Below are 22,723 nucleotides of genomic sequence, written 5' to 3'. Positions count from 1 at the left end.
ATTACAAAGGAGCTAAAGAAAGGAAACAATTTTTAATAATGTCTTTTTTTTAAGCAGCTTTTTGGTCATATTAGATAGCAGGACTATTTGCAGCATCACAGTTGTATTCCTCTGGACATTTGTAAAATGACTCAAGACTACCTTTTCATTTTAGATTTATTCCATTAAAGTACTCATTTCTTGGCACAATTCTGATGCCAATTCAGCTGTGTAACTAACCATCACAGACATCAGGATCAAGAGAAATCCACAAAGTAACAAACACTAAGTGTTAGTTTCTTACACCTGAAAAAAGACCTCCCACCTGAAATTCAAAGAAGCAAGTTTTCAGAGCTTCTTTAAACATCATCCGCTCATAATTTTGGTCTGTCTTCATTATGCCTGCATTCATTTCACTAGGGAGGATGGGGAAACGAAAACATCAGTATTGCATAGTCTGCCCCACATAATGGCAACACTGTAAAAACAACACTATCAATGTCAACAGTGCAGCACAATCCCATAACCTATTCTGTAATGTGTTTTGTAAAATTCATTAATTTGTAGGGAAAAAGATAACTTCAGAGATGCTCTTTGCAAGGAAAAAAAATGGACCAAACTGTATTATTAGCCTTTGTACAGTACCTGGCAAAGACTCTGTCATTGAAGGTGTCGGCAGGACCACTTCTCAGACTGTCTCTGTTGGCAATCATCTCCTTTACCCACTCCACCCATGTGTAAAGACGAAGAATGCCAGCATCTGCCATAGCTTCCACAAAGTTGGCATCTTCAACAGTGTCTCCAGCATCAGCCAAGGCTAAACGCATGCCTGAAAGAAACTGGATCAGCTGACATGGCTGGCATGCAATTAGCTGGTAGATATAGATACAGAAGGCATGGGACTCAGAATGAAGTGTTAATTGTAATTCATTATGAACTAATAAAATGCAAAGTGAATTTACAAACTGCCTGGCCAACTAGAGAGAGATGTCTCAAAGAGTACACTTTATCCAGGAGAGGTACACTGCCCTCCTTAGTAAGGAAAACAGACAGACACCAAGAACCAGGAGACTAGCACAGTCACTGTCCAAAAAACAAGGTCATGCAAGAGGGGACACAAGTGTGCATGTATACACACCATGTGCATCAACAGTACATGTCTTATGGTTTGATCTCTTAAATTAACGTGGAAGAATGAGACAGGCACCCTCTAGAAAGTCTCAACACCAGTACCAGTTCCAGGTTGAAATATGTGTTGTGCTAACATGCTTCCTAGTTTTCTAACTAGAGTTTAGCTTTTCAAACAAGAACAGGTGGTAAGCAGTAGATTTATTGCATTCCATACTCCAATAAAGCCATGGCTCCTCTGAGAGTAAAACACTAATTTTAGTCATTCTGGCACAACTGAAAACCAGATGTAGGTCAGAACATACTTACCATCTGCAGAAAACTTGTCAACAGCTTGAGTTAGGGTAAGAAAGTTGCCTGTAGATTTAGACATCTGAAAAAAAAAAAAACCAACCAGAAAGAGTCTTTGTTTTCTCACACATCCATTTTGTTGTTCAGTAATTAAGACAGATGCAACAAGAGTTTGGGCAAACCATTGAGAAAGTATTTGCTCATGAATCACAGCAAAAGCAATTTAGTAAATCTGAACTAGATGTCACAGCAAAAGCAGGCTAAATTTTGCAAGCACTTATTCAACTCCTGAATGTCAAACTTGTCTTGAGATTTGCACCAGTTGTTACTACTAAGGTCCATAAAAGCCACACCTGCAGGGAAGTGGCAGCTGCCTTCTGCATCATTTGGGTTCAACCCCAGACCTTGTCAGGCTTTGAAAAACAGGGCAACAGGTACCAAAATTTAATTCCAGGAATCACCTAATTTAAATACTACTTCAAAATTGGCATTTTCAGCTCATCCTGCATTGATTTTTCAAGACAGACTCTGGTGGGGGTTTTTTGATTCACATTAGACAGTCTCCAAGACCCAATTTCTATGTTCAGGCACTTCTAATTAAATTCAATTTCAGAACTCACACACATTAGCAAGTTATTGCCACAAACTTATCTCTCATTGTACCTACCCCAATGCTTGACAAAGCTAAAATTTAGTAAAACAAAAAATAAAATCATTCTATATTACCCTAAAACTTAATAGAAATGTACTGATATCTTTACTAAACTGGTGAAGATATACAAGAACTAACTTAAGAAAAGCATTACATAAAATTGGATGCGAGGCAGATCTTTGCTTCTGATGAATGGAAAACTGGAGGGCACCAATGAAGACACTAGAATTTTCACTATTTCCTCCTCTTAAATTCTGAGAATTTTTCCAGTCTGGCTGGCAAGTGCCTATTTTGACAACCACCAAAGCCATCTCATACATGAAACCTCACTGTACCTTTTCGGAATTGAGAAGAAGATGTCCATTTGCTCTCACAGCTACTGGCCATTTCTCTCTGTTTCAAGACAAGATATAAAGCCTTTGGTAAAGCAAATACAATTTCTCTTTTAAAAAAAGAACAAAGATTTTACGTTCCAGTTTGGGATAAACACCTTAAGTGGAATCTTCAAAAAATACCTAGGGGGTGTCTTAAAATTAAGGAGTGTCTTTGAAGATGAAAAGAACTACAATGCAAGGACTAAGCGATTATCATGGCTGAAATGCAAAGCAGGGAGCACTGTACCTACAATTATACTTCATTTACCCCACCTCCCTCTATTCAGCTACATTTAATTTAAAGGCCAGTGACTGGCATTGCCCAACAGAACTTGATCGAGCTAGGTCCCACATATCTCTAATGGAGGAAGCAGACACCAAATTGCCCACGGTCATCTTTACTACACATCAGAAAACAGCTTTTCCTATATACAGTTTTATACAATGCTTAAACAGAGGTTGAAGGGAATGCAAACACAGCTTCTTCGTGCACAGAACTACATCTTTCTAAAAGCACCACGTGATCAACAAAGACTCTCAACCTGTATTGCAGTCCATGGCAATATATAAGTGTAGTTCTAACGATCCTTGAGAAGTAATTAAGACAACTTAATAATAACAGTGTAATTTAAAATCCCAGCGCAGGAATACAATTCCACACTGAAAAATCCATAGGAGGAGATATTTACAGAAGACATTTGACTCTTACAAAACAGGCCAATGAAAGCTGAAGTTAAAATTTGTTCTCTACTTTTGCACATTTGCTTTTTCAGGTGGCTACTTAACTGATCATTTCATGCTTGCATAGACAGCTAAAACAAATGCAAAATAGCATCAGGCACCACAATTCCAACAGCGGCTGCAATTGGATTTAGCTCTAGATGCTGCTGCTCAGTATTGTCTCCACTCCCAAAGGACGAAAAAAACCTGAAGATACACCAACGCTGTCTCAGTATGTTTTCACACGTATCCTCTAAAGAAACACCAAGCCAAGGTACTGTTTAGTTAGGACATATTAATCTTTATGTTTGCTCTAGAGCTAATTGAAACTGCCAAGTCAATTATGCTGCGTGCTAGAATTTCAGTATTTAGAACACACAGGATTTCAGCAAGTCAACTAAAGTCATATTACACAGATTTCAGTTTTTCTTTAAATAATGTTTTAAAATTTGTACTTAAGAATCTTGCATCCTAAGATCTTCAAAGGATTCCTGAAAATAACTGGGGAAATAATAGTAGAAAGCATTCAATTTCAGTAACTTCTACTATAAACAACTGGAACAAAGCTGCAATATGGAAGAATGCATTTTCAACCTAATTCTGAATGTTGCACACTCCAAAAAAGCCATTAGCAAATGAACCAGAACTGCAAACTCCAGCTTTATCTCCTACACAACTATTTTGCATTATCTCCAAACTTACCTTTGATCTGACCACATAGCCACATGATTGTAGAGGTAGTATGACAGATGATTTGGAACAAGATCTTTGCCAGAAACTCTGAGATCCACGGGATACCAAAATTCAAACTCCTCCTTTAGCTTATCCAACTTTTCTTTTGGAATCTCTGTTTTAGGAAATGGAGCTGCCTTGAAGAAGATGTAATCCCAAACTTCTTTGCTCATTTGACATGCCCTGCACAGAATTAATCCCATACTGAGATGTCAGTAAAAGTTCGCTTACACTCCACAGAATTTTGTAGAAGACAGCTTAAAACTGTCGATTCATTCTCACAACACACTCCATTTGATAAGCAGAGCAAACACGGACGAAGAGTGCACAGGTACTTTGTCTAAGATCAGACGAGGGAGTCCAACATCAGTCACAAAATCAGAACCCAGAATTCCAGAATTGGTCAGGCCATGCCCTGCTTAAATTGCCCTTTGGTATTTCCTAATAAAGTATGAAGTCTTGCATAAAGTAATTAATAATGAAAGCATTATCTTGAATGTTCTGGGAACCTGATAATTTCTTTTCCAAATGCTGCCCCCACCCCACCGCCAGCACCACTTGTGACCTTAACTGAATACTGAAAACCTGTTACTAGCACATATGTTTCTCTGCCCTTCCTTGCACTGGGTCACAGCGCCATTCCTTCTGGCTTCCAGAAAAGTGAAAGAGCAGGAGTACAAGAGAGTTATTCTACAATTCAAAGTCACCTCCTACATGGAAAAATCCATGATCTTTTTCCACTTTGAATAGAATTAATCCATTCAAAATTAACATTTACTGTAAGACGTATTTTACCAATTACCAAAGATAGGATCCACAATTTTCAGTGAAAATACTGATGAGATGCAACTCAGACCCACAGTTCTGCAGCCACTAGCCTGCATTAAAAAAATATCCTTCTTGTTTCTACAGAGATTTTTATTCCTGGCCCTTCAGAATTTCTCTGGAGTCCACCAGATACTACCTGCACACATTTCAAATTAAGTAATTTCAAATCAAAGTTTACTATTTGTTAACATCTACTAAAGTGCTTTGGACTGTTAAATTATGCAGAGAGGAAGAGCATTATGGATCCAAAGCACTTCCAGCACATATTAAACAACTAGTTCAGATGACAGTCGATACCACCAGTCTAGAAAAAAGTCTTACATGCACCAGTTGGCTGCTTTAGTTCTGGTAGTTACTGTTCTATGCTCTAAATGGTGTGCTGTGACTTAGCTTCTATGTTTGGTGCCAAAGATTGTTGTAACTGAATGATGACTGACATGATGTGCCATAAATCCCCTTTCACTTTACCTCACAGAGTAAGCCTCAGTAAAAAGTGTTTGCTAACACTGTAAGAAAGATGTTATCTGCTCACATAAGAGTATGCTCCAATTGTATATAGATCTCATGTCATTAAGTATAATTCAATGCTCAGGTTGCTCACTTCAAAGTTTGTTTCCAGATATGACTAGTACATAAGTAGCCTCTATAATTAAGAGAGATTTGAGCTAAAATGAAAGCCTTGCCAAGTCTTTCAGAACTATTTCTGTTTCTAAGAATTGTTACTTTGAAAATGTTTCTCAGATTAATTATAGTATCAAATAAGGTAAGTTCCAGTTCCAACGCGTAAACTACTCCAGAAAACAGCTCATAAAACATGCAGAAATAGAACATAAGATTCAAGGCAAGATTAAAGTGTTTTTTTTTCCAATTCCAGATGAGTTGTACAATCTCATCTCTCTCACTGAAAGTTCACCACCTCTCCCACCCAAAAGGGCACAGAGCAGTCTTAGGTATTTTGGTACAAATGTCTTCTTCTCCCTCTTACTTTAAGGGCTTCTACATAGGAGTTGTGCATAAAAGATCATTTTAAGTTTCTAAGACAGTTACCAACTTTTAATAGTGTCACAAAAACTAAGTGCTAATGTTGCTTGCTTTGAGCACCGAAGCATGCAACTTTTTATAGTTGCAAAGCAGTCTCCATTAGCAGAGACACTTCAGGAGCCACTGAAACCAATCACTCAAAAACACCTGGCAAGGACCATTTCAAAGCAAGTCAAACAACTACTAAAAAAGGTGATTTACTCTGCATATAGTTTGCTTTCAGGGACATTCCTCCTCTCTCTCCAGCCACGATACTCCTTTCTCTTTCTTTATTCCCTTTCTGTAGATTTGCTGTAACTTTGCTAACAGCAGGTTAAGTTTTAATAACAATGCTTTTTAAACACAAAAGCAAAGAAATCGGCCCCCTTGGCAAGTCTGTGTCAAGAGCAATTCAGGAGATAAGCATACCAAATTAAACAAGAAAATTTAACAGTTCGCTCTCCTCACCCGATGCCTAGAGGAGATTCTCCTTGGCCCCTCAGGTTGCCCCCCTGTAACAGATGAGCCACTGTGTAATAGGCCATGTAGATGGTTGAGTCGGAGAGAGATTCTATCAGCCACTGCTCATCCCAAGGCAACCGGGTACCTAAAAGAGACGCAAGCCAGGTATCGGTACAATCATAACACCCCTACTAACACGCATGACACTCGAGCATACCTAAGCAGTTTATGACTTTCAGTGGAACACAGATGCGCACACACGCGTGCGCAAGTACTCATGCTTATGCTTTTAAAAGTCCTTTTGTTAAAAATTCAACTCAGACATTTGAAAATTTTATTAAAAAATACTTGCTATTTCTCTAGTCAGCTTCTAAACAAACATATCGAACAAATTTCAGCTCATGATCATTTGCTGTGTATTCTAATGCAGTTATAACAGCTGTCCCATGTCACAAGCTACACAAGAGGAAGGCTAGCCAGAATGTAAGAACAACACCTGAGAAATGGTGTTAGTTTCTTCCTCTGAAGTCCCTTCCAAATCAACGGCCCAGGCAAAAAGCTACAGAGATGCCACACAACACCACTGTAGTAATGCAAAAGTCAAATTACCCCTGGCCACGTGCATTTTCAAGAAAGGGTGTCTTCTCTGGCATGCTGCGTCAAGGTGCAAGTTGGATAAATCTGTTCTACACTTAACTATACCATTTTGGATTCTAGATAGCACTTAAGTCTTCCAAGTGAAGGGATGAGTACCATTCTCATGAAGCACTGAGTTAGAAAAGGAGTGTTTTGCCTACCTAAACCGTATGTCCTGGAGCAGGCATGTTCCTGTAGCCAACCTAAAGTAGCTTCAAAATTTCTCCTCGTCTCTTCACAAAACCTGTAAGAAATAAACTATTACACCTCTCAGCCCTCTTAGACTGCCACCACCAGCAGTAAACAATTACTCTACTTTATTATCTACTTTTACAACTTACGTCTCCAGATGTTTCAAGCACTCAGATGCCTGTTTCTTCCAGGTCACTTCACCATAATCTAAATACCTACAAGGAAAAGTTTACTGTAACAAAGCAATCCACAAGTAGAATATAACTTGGCAGTAACTTTATAACTACAGCTTTACTTCACTTACCACTGATCACAAAGGGCCACAACACATTCATCAGCAGACCTCGATATAACTTGTTTCTCAGGTTCCATATAAATCATGGCTTCACCCTAAGAGTTTAAAGGGCAATAAAAGCTAAGATTTAAGTACTTAACAGTCTTGAAAATCCTCACATCTTACTAAAAATTATCCTCTCCATTCTAATCTGTTTTACAGCATTTCTTACATGGCTTTCATCACCGCACAGGCTCTCTGTCTCAGCACTGACTTCAGTAAAATGAGGGCAACACTTGGCTATGTACTTCTCCGAGGTATTGGTTCACATAATTTTGTAAAGAATGTCTCCATGCATGACAAAAAGGAGGACAGAAGCACAAAATATTACTGACTATGCCCCTACTGATTACAACAGCTTCTAGAAAGCCCTGGGGGACAGAGGGATGGGGGGAATGTAAAGAAAAATAGAATGGTGAGCTTTAACTCTACCTTCACAAACCATGTATTCTTACGCAGGATGAAGTGTATTATAATCTGAACAGAACAATGCTGCAACAGCAAAGGAATATTGACTAAATAACTGAAGCCTCTCCCACTTCCAGTCCTCATGAGGAAAATTTTAATAAAGAGATGACATTATCATGGTTCATGTACTATTCTTCTTTCTCTGCACGATGAACCCCAGAAATGGGGTGTTTGCACACCATGAATAACCTTCATTGGCAGGCTGGAAAAAGACTGTCAATTCAGATCCTACACTTCCAGTATTCTCCCAACTATATCAAAGATTAAATCAAACCATCAAAATATTTCCTAGACAAGGTGATGGGATGAAGCAGGGAGTAAGAGATCTCTAAATAAGCTATTCATCCCACTTAGTCCAAGAGCACAAGGTCTTTCTGCTAGCAGTTATTTTGGACTCTGTCGCGATCCAAAGCACCACTGAGAGGACTGCAGAACAAAAACAGAGAGGTTTCTTTAGCAACTCAGCTACTATGAAAAGGACAAAATGGATAGTATGCATGCAGCTGCTTCTAAATTATCACATACATTATCCACCATCATCTTCTGAATAAGCTTCTTGACATCTTGAACTTTTTGTCCTTTGAATCCATCCACCAACATTACCTGTAAAAGACAGGTCACAGAAGTTGCTTTTTAAAAAAAACTAACAATTAATAGGTGCAATAGCTCTTTAGATCAACATAAAGGAGCAGTCACTGCAATCTTTGAAATGCAAAAAACAGCAACAAAGCTTGGCTTTTTTCCATTAAATACAGTCATCTTTACCCAAAATGAGTTTGCATACATGTCAGCATGCACACAGACAGTCAAACACGGATAGTCAGAAATAAAAATTGTTGCCAGCTTACGAGAAAACAGCTGAGGAATACATCATAGTAATCCACTACACAAGTAAACACAGGAGGGAAAACAAACAAACAACCCACACCAACACATTGCTCTCTTCATATCAGCTTCCAAAACAATACTTGTAGCAAAATTGGTCAACTCCCCAGAAAGTGATCACTTGCTAAGAAATCAGATTATAAATCTCAGTTTGCATTCACACATTCCTCCATTCTCTTTCTTCAATTCTACAAAACTCCTCCAACTGCAGAAACTGATTGTAGAAGTCTAAATGAAAAGTGGTCCAGGGAAAAAAGAAAAAAACCCCTCCCTTCTTTCTTACAGTCTTTTTTAAAATTACAATTATTATCTTTAGCCACTTTTTCTCCTAATCAAACTCAGCAAGAAAACACTTATCAAAATCTTTTATTATTACTCACTCCTTCATAAAATCCTTTCATGTACACTCTCTCCTTGGCCTCAGCAAGCTTCTCTCTGTCATTCTGGCTCTGGATTTTGAGCTCATCACAGATTAATGGAGCACAAAGGTTGCCATAGCCAGGGATTTCAATGATGGGCACCTGAGAATTAACAAAACAGCATCAGATATTCAGTTCAAGTTATCGCAATGTCTTTAGACATTTATAGTCTACACAAAGTTTTGTTCCCCAGATTTCACAAGCTTCACAAAGTGATGCATTGAATGCAACTGAGACAAGTACACTTTGCTTGGTTCAGTCCCTAGGCTGATGTGGGAGTTTGAACCAGGGATTACGAAGGTGGGAAAAACCACAGTCATTACTCATTACTTGAAAGAATTTGTGCTACATGGTATCTTGGCCAAAATCAATATTAACCCAAGAACCCCAATGGCAGCAAAAGCAGGTGCTAGGGCATGTCAAAGTCCTACTGTATTGTGCTACTCTGTAAATCTGCAGCATCTAATACTAATCAAGTTACATAGGACTTAAAAAGTATTAGTGCAATTCTACTCATCAAATCAAAAATCCCTGGCAGTCCCCAGTATACTACTGATGTGCCCTGCTGCAAGCGATAACCCAGCTTTATCTCCTGACATGACACTGGTACCAAGCTGTACCAGTACTGAAGCCAGCATGTGGAAGCAATGGTAATGCAGAATATCAGGATGGTCTTACCTGTAACTTATATTTTCCAATGAAAACAGATTCAGCCATGAATCAGCATTAATAGTAAGGGATTTGAGCTCTTTGCACAGAACAGATACAATAATAATCTGGCTATTAAGGCTGTAAGTTTTATTCGGTTATCAGTATAATCACACAGCCCATTCTCCAAACGAGTAACTCCCACAAAACAGTATTTCCCACAAGTATAGGGCAGAATAACAGATCTTGGTTGCAACCCCTAACAGACCAAATCGTAAAACTATAGCAAAACATGAAAGCTTTACTCTAAACTTTTCAGCTCTTTCTGCTGAGGAAGTTTTAAATAGAAATTCTGGAAAAGGCAGGCACAGTTCTTGGTACGTTTCTCATCATGAATGCAAAGTCACATGTATCATGGTTGGCCGTGCTTGGGTGTACTTACCGGTTCAAACGGCAGGACCATTTCATCTTTGATGCCATACTTCACCCTCAAAGCCTTTGAAAGTTAGAAGAAAAAATAAAATGCCATATGGATAGAAAAAACCTAGAATTAAAAGGTTTTCATCCATTCATAGGGTCTTCCTTGTACATAACATTTTATAAAGCAAAGCCACTTTTTTCCTGCCTTCCCACCATTTCTCACATGAGTTTAATCCTCATCTCATTTTCACGTGACTCTCTGTCACAATTGTCTACAATTTTAAGAGCAGAAGAAACAATATTGCTGTACCCTGAAAATGAGCGGGACAAAAATTCAATAGCCAGGGATAGCTGTTTAGATGCTGATGTACTCTTGAAGCTGTAATAGCAACAGCTACTTTAAGTCTCAATTTATTTTTTATCAAATTAAGAAACTGAAATTCATACAGAGGTCTTAATCCCATGTCTGGAAGTCATTTGCACAACAGGAATTTATTTCTGTTTCACTAGTACTCTTCTCTAACATGCAGCAGAAGTTACACGATTCCAAAACTCTCCTTGGAGTCTGAGAAAAAACATCTGTCCCAGCCCACCTGTTTTTAACTTCATTTATTTTTAACTACTTTGATTTCAAGTTAAGAGATGGCAAAACTCCAATTAAAGGGAGTTTCATTTTACCCAGCAGATAACCACTTTTGACCCTCCACACTATGAAAGGAAACAGAAACAGAAGCAGTTCAGTTAACAGGCTGACCTGTTTTTTTTTCAAATCTCTCAGGGCTGCAATGTCATCCGGAGAATCAGAGGGAACACTTGTTACCACTCCAGTTCCTTAACAAAGAAAAAGATACAACAGACAAAAGATTAGTCAACACATACTGAATGCACGGTGCACATCAAACAGGCTTTGGCAAGACACTGCTGTAAAGTTACCTTTATCTTCCTTAATTGTGAGCATGGGAAGAGCATATGTAACTTTGTAGGCGGTGAGAGGTGCTGAAAGTGCAGCGCCAAGAATCTCCTATGTAGAACAAAGGAATATCATTACATTAAATACCACTTTTTCAGCCTAGCCAAGTAAGCTCTCCTGGCTGATACTCTTTAAATTTGCTGGCATTACTTATATATTACAAACAAATAAATACATATATTTAGTTAGACAAAGAGAAAGTACATATGAAAAGTATGCATATACCATTTGAGATGGTATATGGACTATTTACTGGTAGAAAAGTCAAATACCAGATAATATAGACAAATAATATTGTCAAAAACTAGGTTAGACAAAGGCAGAAAAAGCCTATTTTCAAGACTATTTATGCACTGACAGGACATAGTCTAGATGTTGCAGTTGTCTTCCATCTCCCTAATCTGCTTGAATTCAGATCAAGTCTACCAAGAAAGAAAAAAACGCCAAACCCCTGTATTTTCTACTTCATCCTTCAAAGCAGGATCAAGAAACATAGTGACAAGTTTTAGTGAACCGAGATTGAGCGATGCAAACAGCATGAAAGAACTTTGCATTAGGATGAACAAATGGCACTAACTACCCTTATTCAAAGCACAGAAGTTAAGGAGTTCAGGATACTAAATCTCAAACTCACTAATACTCAGCTACTAAGATAAGAAAGCTTCATTCACAAAGATGTACCAGAAATGTCAGCATCAACAAAAAACCTTTTCCACATAACCCTTTCTAGCTCCTATTTTTTTCTGTCCCTTTCCATTCCTCAGAGAAGTCATCACTCTTCCCAGCATACAGAAAAATGTTACCTAAAACCATTCATTCATCAAGTAATGCTAAGGCAACAGTAATGCCCTTCTCCACAGGTAAGTGCATCAGGCTAATCTCTCAGAAGTATCTGTAGCTCAGCTGCCAAGGAAGCTGTCTTCTACTTGCTTTTTTAGTCACTAAACACTCCCAAAATTTTTGTAATAGCTCCTATATTTTCTTTGTAATTAGAATTCTACCATCACCTATGTAAGTGTAAGCTTCACAGGAACAGGAAAGCCTGACCAGCAAGCTGCAAGATGCTTACTTCTCCCATCAGCTCCTTGACAACAGGTACGACTCCATTATCTCTTGTAAAGCCCTGGTAGGACATGTTCCTGGCAGCTCTTTGGGTACAGATAAAAATATCCCCATTCACAGTTTCAAAGCCGATGTACTTCATATCTGGGCGAACCCAGCAGTTAGTCTGCCCAAACATGGTCTCCGGTCTGAGTGTAGCAGCCACCAAGAAGGTATTTTTTCCTCTTAGGCCACTGAGCGGGGGGAAAGAATTTTATAAGTCACCAAAATAAAAACATTCAGGGTAATACAGAACATGCTTTTAAGATAACATGAACTTTTCAGTAACATTTCCCAACGGATGAAAGTGGGTCATTAAGTTCTTTGTGGGTTCTTAATTTGATTTTTTTTTTTTTTAAAGAAAACACTCCAATTTGAGTTCCACACAGACTAGGGAATATAGCAGCTCAAAACAGTGATGAAGTCTTTGAAGTGACAGAAATAACAGGGTAGAATTAAGTTCTGCATTAGGCAAAACAAGACTGCTTAATTTAATGGGCACTTCTGGCCATAAGATAGAATTTGTAATGGTGAGTAGGTTCAAGACCTACCTTAATTTTGTGGGATAAGGATCCAACACCTTCATTTTTATTAGCGTATATTCTTGAGGCCCAACACCCTACAATTCACATAAAAAATGCAGCAATCAATATATAACATTGACTCAACCCTTACAGAAAATAAATCCTATTCTGTAGCAACCTAGTCCAAATGCTATTTAAGGTACTGTTGCTTTCTTCAAAGTAAATCATATTTCCATTGAAACAAATGGCTGTTTACTAAAATGCAGACTGGTGAGAGAGGTTATTTTATTCCTACATCCAAAAATTTACTTGTTACAGGCACTATCTCAGCAACACATAAATTAGTAACAGTTTATTTGTTTTATTTCAACAGATAGATAATGATGTGATGTGCCAGCAGCATCAGTACAAATTGCCAAATAATCACAGCAGGCAGCTATCCCAAAAAATACTATCCATAGCTCAAGACAAATATTTTCAATAAAGAAGTTAATTCAATTTTCACACGACAACTGAGAACTGGTAACTCTATACATACAAAATAAATTTTGCTCCAAGATACAATTTATTTTTCCATTCAGTACTTAAGATCATAAGCAACACATAAAAATGTCAACTGAAAATACTACCTCTCCTGTTTGCCTGTCATGGTCCATGCAAGGCTGTCCATCTTTTGGAGAATAAATTGTGTATCTGAAAAAAGGTATATACTCATACAGTAGCAAATATAATAATGAGTACACCAAGCTGGGGGTGGGGGTGATGGTGTCACAGGGAAGATCTTTACGAAAAAGACACCTCAATGGTATTTTCATATTTTCCACCAATGTCAACATTCAGTTTTTGTAAGAGCTTTAGTATTGGCCTTATTTTGCTTTGAGTGGGTATCCATGGAAAAACTGAAACAAACTCGATCTCACAGTCTGCGCTAGCACATGCTGCTTTACTGTCTAGTTGAGCATTTGAAATTAAAGGATTCCACTTTAATGTGAGTTATAAGCATATTCTAGAGACATGTCATAGGGTTCCATCTTCGGTAAAGCTAAGCTTATCCATATTCACAATAAACTCAGAGTTGAGCGGCAGGCTTACCGTTTGCCAAACTTGATCTTATTTCTTTCCCTCAATGTAAGAAATTGCCATCGTACAAAGGAATCATAATAAGGATTAACATCTGTAGTAATGAAAGAACGCCTCCAATCCACCTAGAAATGTATACGTGTCTCCAGTAAGTAAATAAAGAAAGAAATTCAAGGAACCTTACAACAGCAAAACTGTTTTAAAAATAAAAAGAAATTTCTCTCCAAAAGGTAACGCAAGTGCATTATCACACAAAGGGTGCATGCATAAGAACATAACTATGCAATCTGTATGTACATGGTCTTTCAGAGCTAAGATGCCAAAGACTCAAAGCCCCATCTACTGACTGTGAATTTGAGAGGTTTTATAAGTTTTAACCAGCCGCTCAAGTTAAATTTCAGCACTACCTTGTTTCATAATCTCTACCTGTCTTTATTTAAAAAAAAAAAAAATCTGTTGTCAGAAGGACAAGTATCTTTATTTAGTATCACATCATTACTCTTCCTAATATACTATCAATACTGACTACAGAACAATTACTTAATCTGGAAACAAGAAGTGAAAGTCATAATTCATTTATTAGATTCTTTTTTCCAGTTGTGATCACTGCATAGGGTATAAGCACTATGTAAGCAAGCACTTAATCATCACTCAAGTCTATTAAAAGTTTAAAATAATAATTCCATAAATACCAGAAGTATTTCCGGAATATTGTTGGTATTATGCTGAAAATAGTCCCAAAGGAGAAGCCACATATTCATAAATATAGTAACAATACATATATGGCTGCTTCTGTCATTGAGTTTTAGATTTCAAACAGTTACCTTCAATCCCATGCTTTTCAGATCCTGCACAGCAAGGGGAGGGAAATAATCCAGCCAATGCTCAGCTTCAGAAAAACTGACTACTTCTTCATCAGAAAGACCCAAAGACTTCATGATTCCCCACTGGTATTTGGAAGAGCCCGCCTTGGCAGCAGCCTTACTCTGAAAGGACAACTGTGATTAGGAAAAATTGCACATTCTTGTATCCATGACAGCTTTATATGCTCAAGAGCATTCTTCTCCATTAATCTTATGGTTTCTATTTCAAGGTACACAGATTCCATATATTCAAGATATATTCCAGGTGTTACCGATTAGTTTCTGATCTGCACTGTTTCCTAGCTTGTATTCAACCACACATACATTACCCCCTCGTCTTTTCAAGGGTTACATGCTTACATATACCCGATACATCCGCAGAAAGGGCATCATGACAAATGGGCAAGAAATTACCAGTTTGCCAACAGCGTAGTCAAACAAATAGGGTTTTTTACCATGAAAAGACAGAGCAGCCCTCCACTATATCCTTGCATCAAAAACTTTTTCTGCTGTTACTTTGCTGGTATTACTTTCTCCAACTTTTGTCCTTCAAATACGTCTCTACCCAACAGCAACTTACTACCTGCAAGGGTAGGCAAGATCACATCTTTGTTGATGTAGAGCAGACAGAATCCCAAATCTAATGCTTCCAGTATGACAATCTCTTTAGCATACATAAACAACACACCAAAGAACATCTCTAAGCTTTTCATAGACTTGATTCCTCTCTTTGCTTTATGATATCCCAAAATCATAAATCTCATTAAATACCCAATAAGCCAAAATAGATTGGATGATTTTACTTAGCTTATCTAACCAGAATAGGCTAGATACCAATTTACAAGAAAATAATCAAATAGTAGGTATATACATCCCCTACCTCTGACAAAGCAGGGTTATTTCCTACAACTTGTTTGTGAATGCTTTGTGCAGAAAAAAAAAAGAAAAGAAAAAAATCAGAGTATCAGTCTGGATGATCTCATTTTTGTCAGGAACCTTTTTAACAATGCACCATTTCACCATTAAGATTTCATGCATTAAAATGGTATCTCTGAAACCATGCAGTAGATGCATTTTTCTCCAAGTCTACCTCAAAAGTACCCAGCTACCTTGGAAAGAAACAATCAAAATATTTGTATTGCAGGTTTCTCTAAGTGTGAAGGAGGAAAAACCCTGAATGCATACTTCGAAGCTTTGAGAGCACAGCTACCAATCCAGAAAGTCTTTAAAATCTTACCTTTTTGCCTTTTGCTTTGTCTTTGATGATAATTTCTTCTTTTTTAGCAGAACTGTCTTCCTCTTCTTCCTCCTCATCGGGAAATTCAGGTGGGCAGCCATATAATTCCATTTCTCTCTTCAGCTTATCCGCACAAGCCTGAATAGAGTTATTCATAGTCTATCAGCACTTTTCCTCAATCATAGCTAATGAGTGCTTTTTACTGATAACACTTTGTATTTCACTACAATGCTTTGAACTTTTTCTGGACATGGCATTAACTTCTATGAGATCTTGCAATTTCAAGAACGCCTGCCATGGCAGGAAGAGGCTTATAGCAAGGATCTTCTTGCAAATCCAAAAATACAATAGGTAAACTTATTTTTAAAGCATTTTATTTTCTAGAAACTCATAACATACAGTTCAAGCACATCAGATCTTTACTACAAATTCAGGTTCCAAATCACACTGTCTTGATGAATTTTTTAATAAGTTAGTGTGATGTTCAGGATGGGCAGTAAGTAACGCTCAAAGTACTCTTTAGTATAAGATACATTAGAAAAACCTCTCGGTAAAACTCTGAACACCTTACCTTTATAGGCATCCCAGTGCAGTGTAGACCAAATGGAAACAAGCAGTTCTTTCCCTTTAGCCTCTGGTACCCAACTGCAAACTATAAAGTGGAAAAATGAAACAGATGAAACAAGAACAGCATAAGGCTAAACTAGCACCCTTCTCAAAAAGTAATTGAAATTCTTTAACATGAAACCACTGAGAGCGCGCTGACTGTGGTCAACAGCATCTAGGAAGCTAATTAATGGAAAGAAGGTGAAACTAGACTTGGTTATCAGGTCTGCCACTGCCTGCCTGCTTAAGTACAAGCTTCCCTAATTTTCAAGGGGCTGTTTTTGACTAGAGAAAAATGGGTGCAAAGGAGAGATCAATTTTGTGGAATCCTATCCACTAGCCTAAAACTTGTTAACACCCAGGTATCAGGGCACAGTAATCACAAACAAAAGAGAGAGTAAGTTTTCTTGTGAAGTTTGTGCCATTTAGCAGCACCTCCTGAAAATCTTGGCAAATCTGAACAAATGAATAGAGGAAACACCTGTAGTCTGTGTCTCCTAGAATTAAAAAAAAAAAAAGTGATCAGTGGCATTTCTCTTCAACCAGCAGTATTTCCACTGAAAATATGGGAAAAAAGGAAAGTTTGAATAAGTCATTACAGAATCTATAAAATAATTAGCGAGGTATTCTGTTAGCTCAAAATTTAACTACAAAATTAGCATTTGTTCTAGAGTAGTATGTGAAGGTATTAGCAAAGGAAAATGCTTACCTCACATTTAGATAAAGAAAATGTGTGTCCCAGGTGAAGGCGGCCATTCATGTAGGGATATGGAAAGGTAACAAAGTACTTTCCTTTGCTGAGAAGAAATTCAAAGAATTAAAACACACAATTAGCTTTTAAAATAACCATCAGAAGATGTACAGGTAAAACAGTTCACTGATATGTTCAGCTATTATCAGCTTGTAGTGGCATTAAAATATTTCCCCTGCCCGTAATGTCTTTGATTTTAAAGAACGGATACACTAACAGGTTTTAGCATCTTAAAAAAAAAAAATTTAAAAAAACACAAAAGAAAAAGCCCCCATAGGACCGACATCACAAAGAGACTTTGAAATAGGTAGAACATCTCCCCAAAGGTAACAAATTTTAATCCTGGTTCTGTAAATTAATTACTGCAAAGACTTGAAGTCATCTATTTACTCTCCCACTGGCTCAGTTCAGATTTTTTAGGGGCTCACTGTAAATAATTACTCACTTCACAGGATACATTGTTACAGGATGTTTTGAATACATATTGTGTTGCTGTAACCTGACCTCTCAAAGCAAGTTAAAATAATATCCAGATCTTCAGGACACTATAAATTTCTACCTCAACCTTTGCATTCTACTTGGTGCCTTGTCTTTTCTCTTCAGACGCTACTGTTGATGTATAAGCATGCATAAATGAAGGCCAAGTCATTTGCTCACTTGCAAAATATTACAATGTAAGCAGCTGCCACCTGTTACACCGCTTTAGTTATTTGTTTTGTAGGAAAGTCAATCTAAACCAAGATAATAACTAACCTCATATTGCCAAGGTCACTGCTTTTTCAGTCAGAGACCTACCCAAACAACTAATGCTGTTCCACCAGGAAGCCCCTCTCTACACTGTAAAGAGTATCGACCCTATCGACCCAAGAGGAATCAGGCTCCCAAGCATGCTAAGCATTCCCACGTTCTGTCTTAAGTTTCTCAGGGTTGCTCTGGGGCAGAAATAAACCCAGGAGTTAAACAGGCTTTCTTAAACCCACAGCACACTCCCTTCACCCATGAATCACTTCCTCCTGCCAGCAGCTTTGCTCCATCCCTTCCTCAGGCTGCCACCTGGCCCTGAGCAAGCGGCAGCCATCCCCACATCAGTTCAGTCCAGCAGCACTGCACGTACCACCAGCCAACCCGTCCCCACAAACAAAGGGATGCAACAGAACATTAAAGCTTGCCATCTGCTCAGGCAGCACAGCAGACTATCTGCCACATGGAAAGTGAAGAGTTCAAACTCATGCTACACATGCCTACTAGCCCAGAAGAATCTATTTCACAAAGCTGAGAACAATTATGAAACCAGCCAGGTGGAAGAAAATTTAAACAAAACCATAAACACCTCCTATAATCAACAGGCAGCAGCTCAGGAATATTGCACCACACAACCAGAAAGCCATTACCAAAGCAAAATATCATATTGACCAAAACCAACATAGACTAAAAGCAGAATGCTCTATAAACAACAACAACAAAAAATCCTTAACTAAGAAAAACAAGGTAAAATTCACAGCAGTTCAAATTAATTAGAAGTGACAAATACTAAAAAAGAAAGGAAAAAAAACAGATAAACTTCAGGACGGTTTCTGTGATCCACACACAGCAATAATGTCAACAGGAGTGGTTTTTTTCTTTTATTTTAACAAAAGAAAAGACCAAAGGTAATCCTACCAATGGCATTATTATGAGGAAACAGCAGAAAACAAAGAGATGGTTCAGACACAGTCCCTCTAGAAACACAGTAAATTACATCAGCAGAGGAAGCTTCAAGCAAAGAAGCAGAATAGTGCTTCTTTGGTCAATAATAAATGCAGTGACTAGAACTGAAGTTAAAGAGAACTTCTTATGTAGATAATAATAAATAAATAAAAAAAAAGTCAGATCATTGTTGTTAGCCATTAAAACAACCAAAGAATATCTGTGGTAGAATTCCATTCTTATTTAAATAAAGGTTATTTTTTTCCTAGGGAATCTCCTCTGGTTCAAACCAGAATTATGTCAAAGAATTTATCAAGTTAGCGTTTTGGAAAAGGCCAACCACGTTATAGGTCATCTCTCCTGGTCCATTTTCTTTGAATAACTGAATTTTAACAATGATACAGATATTCCTGCTATCACCTCCTAGGACTGAGTTTTGCGTGAACAGCAACAGATCTCTTACAGCAGTTCCATCTACATCATAGTAGAGCTCTATCTCAACATAAGAAAAGACATTTTCTTATATAAAGCCTTTTCCTGCTACAGGATAAAATCCCACTGTGACTATATAAGGCCTGGCCATGGAAACTTTCTGCCAGCATCATCTCTCCCTTCCAGGGTAGCTTTTAGTAGTATTAGCTATTTAACAAACATTGATAGAAGTTTAAGACAAAGCCCTGAAATAAATATATGGCATTTACCTAGAAGTGTAAGAACATTATTTCAGCAAATCAACTTTTTCTCTATTTAGAAGGTGGTCACATGTTAGCATAAAGAACACTGAAATTTCATACTAAATTGCTCTATGTTGTCAAGTAGTGGGTCAGTTTCAAGTCAGAAGTATTAATTGCAGCCTTAAATTTCAACCTGTAAGACAGTGAATACTTAAAAGAAATGCAGGCTTTGATTTAAGTAAAAAAAAAAAAGTGTGAGCAACACCTCCCCACACAACAGTTTTTATTACACCTCCTAATTTACCATTCAAATCTTCTGACCCATTTGGGTCCTTCACTCTTTACTCAGTTCTGGGACTATTTTGCTGGAGCTGCACATACAACAGAAGTGCAAACCAAAACTCTTATGACAAACAAGGTATCACGACAAATGTCTGCAATATAGTTTATGCACGAAAAGAAATCACAACACTTCACCTGAGGAGCAGTAATGATCACACACCTGACCCTCATCCACTCCTACACAAAGTAAAACAGGTTGGCCTACACCAGAACCCAAGATACTTGTTTAACTATTTTATCAGCAAAGCAGAACAAGCCCTCTCACAAGTAAGGGCACAGGCATCACATTGAGAAGCCTCCTCCATATCAAACAGTAGAAGTCACCCAAGAGAATCCATTTTTAAAATCTCAGAGGATACTGCAAATACCAAGGAATGCATCCTGCTGGAACTTGGCCAAACATATGTACGCCATTGCTTCATGTTGTCAGCTACAGAAATGCCAACTTAATGCATAAGTAAGTACCTCCAGATAATCCAAGAATACTACTCATTCAAAAGAGGCCACTTTTTTCCCTCCTGGGTTTTGAAGAAAAAAGTTCCCTTGAAAAGATACTTCAAGCAGTTAAAGATAAAGCCTGTAAAAAAAAAAAAAAAGTAATAATACCTCTTTTGGTTCTGTCTACCTGAAGCATCAATCTCAAAGACTCTCTCATCATCCCACTTTTGCTGGATCTGTTTTTCAATTTTCTTCAGGAAATCAACTTTTGCTGTCCCTTTACGTTCCTGTTAATAGTAAGAAGAAAAGTTTGACTGAATGGGTCAACAAATACAGAATTGCAATACATTACAGACCACTCCTGAAATGTTTTTGCTATGGGCAAGCATTTCTCTGGACTCTGTAACACTGCAGCATAACAGCACAACAGAGCATCATTAAGGCGATCAATGACTGGTCTGTGCAGACCTGTATCCTTGAAATTCAGCTTTCTGAAACAAGATCTAAGATCTGTAAGGAAAGGGTTAAAAAACCTCTTTCCAACACAAAGTGCTCTACAGTAGTCAACATAACACACACTACCAAACCCGATCACCTTAGCAGTAGCTAACAAACCTGGAGGTGCCTGAATTGAGTCAATAGGAGTGGACGTAAATCATTAGTGGAAAAAAAAAAAAAAACACCACACAGAATTCCGGTTTTGTTCCAGACTCTTCATAAACCCCAGGTAATGTTCCTTCATCTTGCTATACATTTAAGTGGGAATAGCACTCCCTATGCCAGAAGACTGTCACACAACTGTACTCTAACTGTAGTTCACAAAGAGAGTTCTTCAGGTAAGTATGAAGTGTGAAATATTCCTTCTCCTTATTCTTTTATCATCTAATATACTGCAGGCATTAAAGGATACATGCACTACAGATCCCACAGTGATAAAGCTCAACACGCACAATGCTTGAGGGCATGGGTTTACTTCCCCAAGATCAAGGCACTACTAAGGTATTTGGGGCAGAAGTTGTGCCTACTTTTACTCATACAGGCAAACAGAAGTCTGATTAATAATAAAGGTATTACAGCAAACCTCAAAATGCCTTTAAAAGAAAAACAAAGATACTACAAGAACTTAATGAAAGGCTCTAACTCAGGCCAAGAAGTGTAATCACTAGACTCTTCTTCCCCCATGGTACTGAATCATTCACCTTAGCGCGGCTCTATCATTTTACTCATTATAATGTCACCTATAAAAGCATGAAACCAGCTGCAGAAAGCTCGGGCTTTCAAAGCGCAAGTTTCACACAAACCGTGCCCGCCGACCCCGGCGGCAGGAGGGCTCAGGGACACCCGAGGGGACCGCCAGGCTCCCGCCGCGACCCTCCCAGGGCACCGGGCCCGGGACTCTGCTCCCACAGCCCCGCACACCGCCGAACGGCGCGCTGAAACGGGCCAGGCCGCCCGCCGCTGGCACGGGGGGAGTCCAGGCACCGGCACCGGCTAGTAGCCAGCCGCAGGCCAAGAGACGGCGGCCCCCGGACAGCCAGCCCCGGTCCCGCCGCTGAACAGCGGCCCCAAAGCGGGGACCCCGTAGGCAGGGCCGCGCAGCCGGAGCCCTCGCTCGGCCTCGCTGCGCAGAGCCCAGCTGCCGCAGCCACTCACCGCCATGTTGCTGGGCCGCCGCGCCCGACGGGAAGCAGGCCACGCAGCTGCCGGGCCGTACCAAGGCGGCGGGGCGGGGCTGAGCCGGGCCGTACCAAGGCGGCGGGGCGGCGGGTGGGGCAGGCGCGGGCCCTTGGTGGTGCGAAGGCCTCTGTCAATAGCCACCAGTAGCAGGAGCGCGGCCCGGCGGGGGAGCAGCGCGGCCGTCCGCCTCCCGCGGCCCCACTCCCCGGGCACGGCGGGCGCAGGGCCTTCCCCATGCGCCGCCACAGGCCCGCTCTCAGCGCTGGGCCAGCGCGGCCGCCTGGCAGTGGCGATGCCGAGCAGCGGCAGGGCCTCCGGCCTGCTCGCTGGAAGCGCGCCGTGCCTCGCTGGTCAGACAGCCGGGCCTGCCCGTGCTGTGCGCGCCACCGGCAGAGCCCGCCGAGCCGCTGGGCCCCCCAGCACCGACCCACGTCTGGGGCACCGGGGCGCGTCACTGCGGCTGGGCTCGACAACGCAAAGGCCAGGGCGGCCCCCCAGCCCCTGCGAAAACCTCGAAAAAGGGAAAAATAAAATAAATTCCCCTGCTCTAGCCGGGCTGCGCTGCCCCGCGGAGCTCCCGTTGGGG

The 22,723-nt window shown here is 39.5% G+C and overlaps 1 protein-coding gene across 1 annotated transcript in view; it reads right to left on the bottom strand.

The window, feature by feature from the left end:
• Nucleotides 1-22,682, bottom strand: part of LARS1 (leucyl-tRNA synthetase 1) — a 33,320-nt gene extending 10,638 nt beyond the window's left edge. The window contains exons 1-24 of the mRNA XM_055718976.1: nucleotides 22,114-22,682; nucleotides 20,629-20,747; nucleotides 17,279-17,366; nucleotides 16,535-16,615; nucleotides 15,964-16,101; nucleotides 14,688-14,849; nucleotides 13,876-13,988; nucleotides 13,413-13,476; nucleotides 12,811-12,878; nucleotides 12,228-12,453; nucleotides 11,122-11,209; nucleotides 10,943-11,019; nucleotides 10,211-10,264; nucleotides 9,082-9,222; nucleotides 8,342-8,419; nucleotides 7,319-7,404; nucleotides 7,164-7,229; nucleotides 6,984-7,066; nucleotides 6,193-6,331; nucleotides 3,847-4,059; nucleotides 2,386-2,443; nucleotides 1,417-1,480; nucleotides 625-808; nucleotides 305-395 (exon numbers count right to left, since the gene is read on the bottom strand). Coding sequence (XP_055574951.1) covers nucleotides 305-395; nucleotides 625-808; nucleotides 1,417-1,480; nucleotides 2,386-2,443; nucleotides 3,847-4,059; nucleotides 6,193-6,331; nucleotides 6,984-7,066; nucleotides 7,164-7,229; nucleotides 7,319-7,404; nucleotides 8,342-8,419; nucleotides 9,082-9,222; nucleotides 10,211-10,264; nucleotides 10,943-11,019; nucleotides 11,122-11,209; nucleotides 12,228-12,453; nucleotides 12,811-12,878; nucleotides 13,413-13,476; nucleotides 13,876-13,988; nucleotides 14,688-14,849; nucleotides 15,964-16,101; nucleotides 16,535-16,615; nucleotides 17,279-17,366; nucleotides 20,629-20,747; nucleotides 22,114-22,119 — 2,487 coding nt within the window. The 5' untranslated portion in view covers nucleotides 22,120-22,682. The remainder of the gene's footprint in view (nucleotides 1-304; nucleotides 396-624; nucleotides 809-1,416; nucleotides 1,481-2,385; nucleotides 2,444-3,846; nucleotides 4,060-6,192; nucleotides 6,332-6,983; nucleotides 7,067-7,163; nucleotides 7,230-7,318; nucleotides 7,405-8,341; nucleotides 8,420-9,081; nucleotides 9,223-10,210; nucleotides 10,265-10,942; nucleotides 11,020-11,121; nucleotides 11,210-12,227; nucleotides 12,454-12,810; nucleotides 12,879-13,412; nucleotides 13,477-13,875; nucleotides 13,989-14,687; nucleotides 14,850-15,963; nucleotides 16,102-16,534; nucleotides 16,616-17,278; nucleotides 17,367-20,628; nucleotides 20,748-22,113) is intronic.
• Between the last annotated feature and the right edge of the window lie 41 nt (nucleotides 22,683-22,723).

The sequence above is a fragment of the Falco cherrug genome, chromosome 8 (genome assembly GCF_023634085.1).
Source record: "Falco cherrug isolate bFalChe1 chromosome 8, bFalChe1.pri, whole genome shotgun sequence".
Lineage (NCBI taxonomy): Eukaryota > Metazoa > Chordata > Aves > Falconiformes > Falconidae > Falco > Falco cherrug.
Note: the sequence above shows the minus strand (reverse complement) of the source record. Positions and strands in the feature narration are given on the sequence as shown.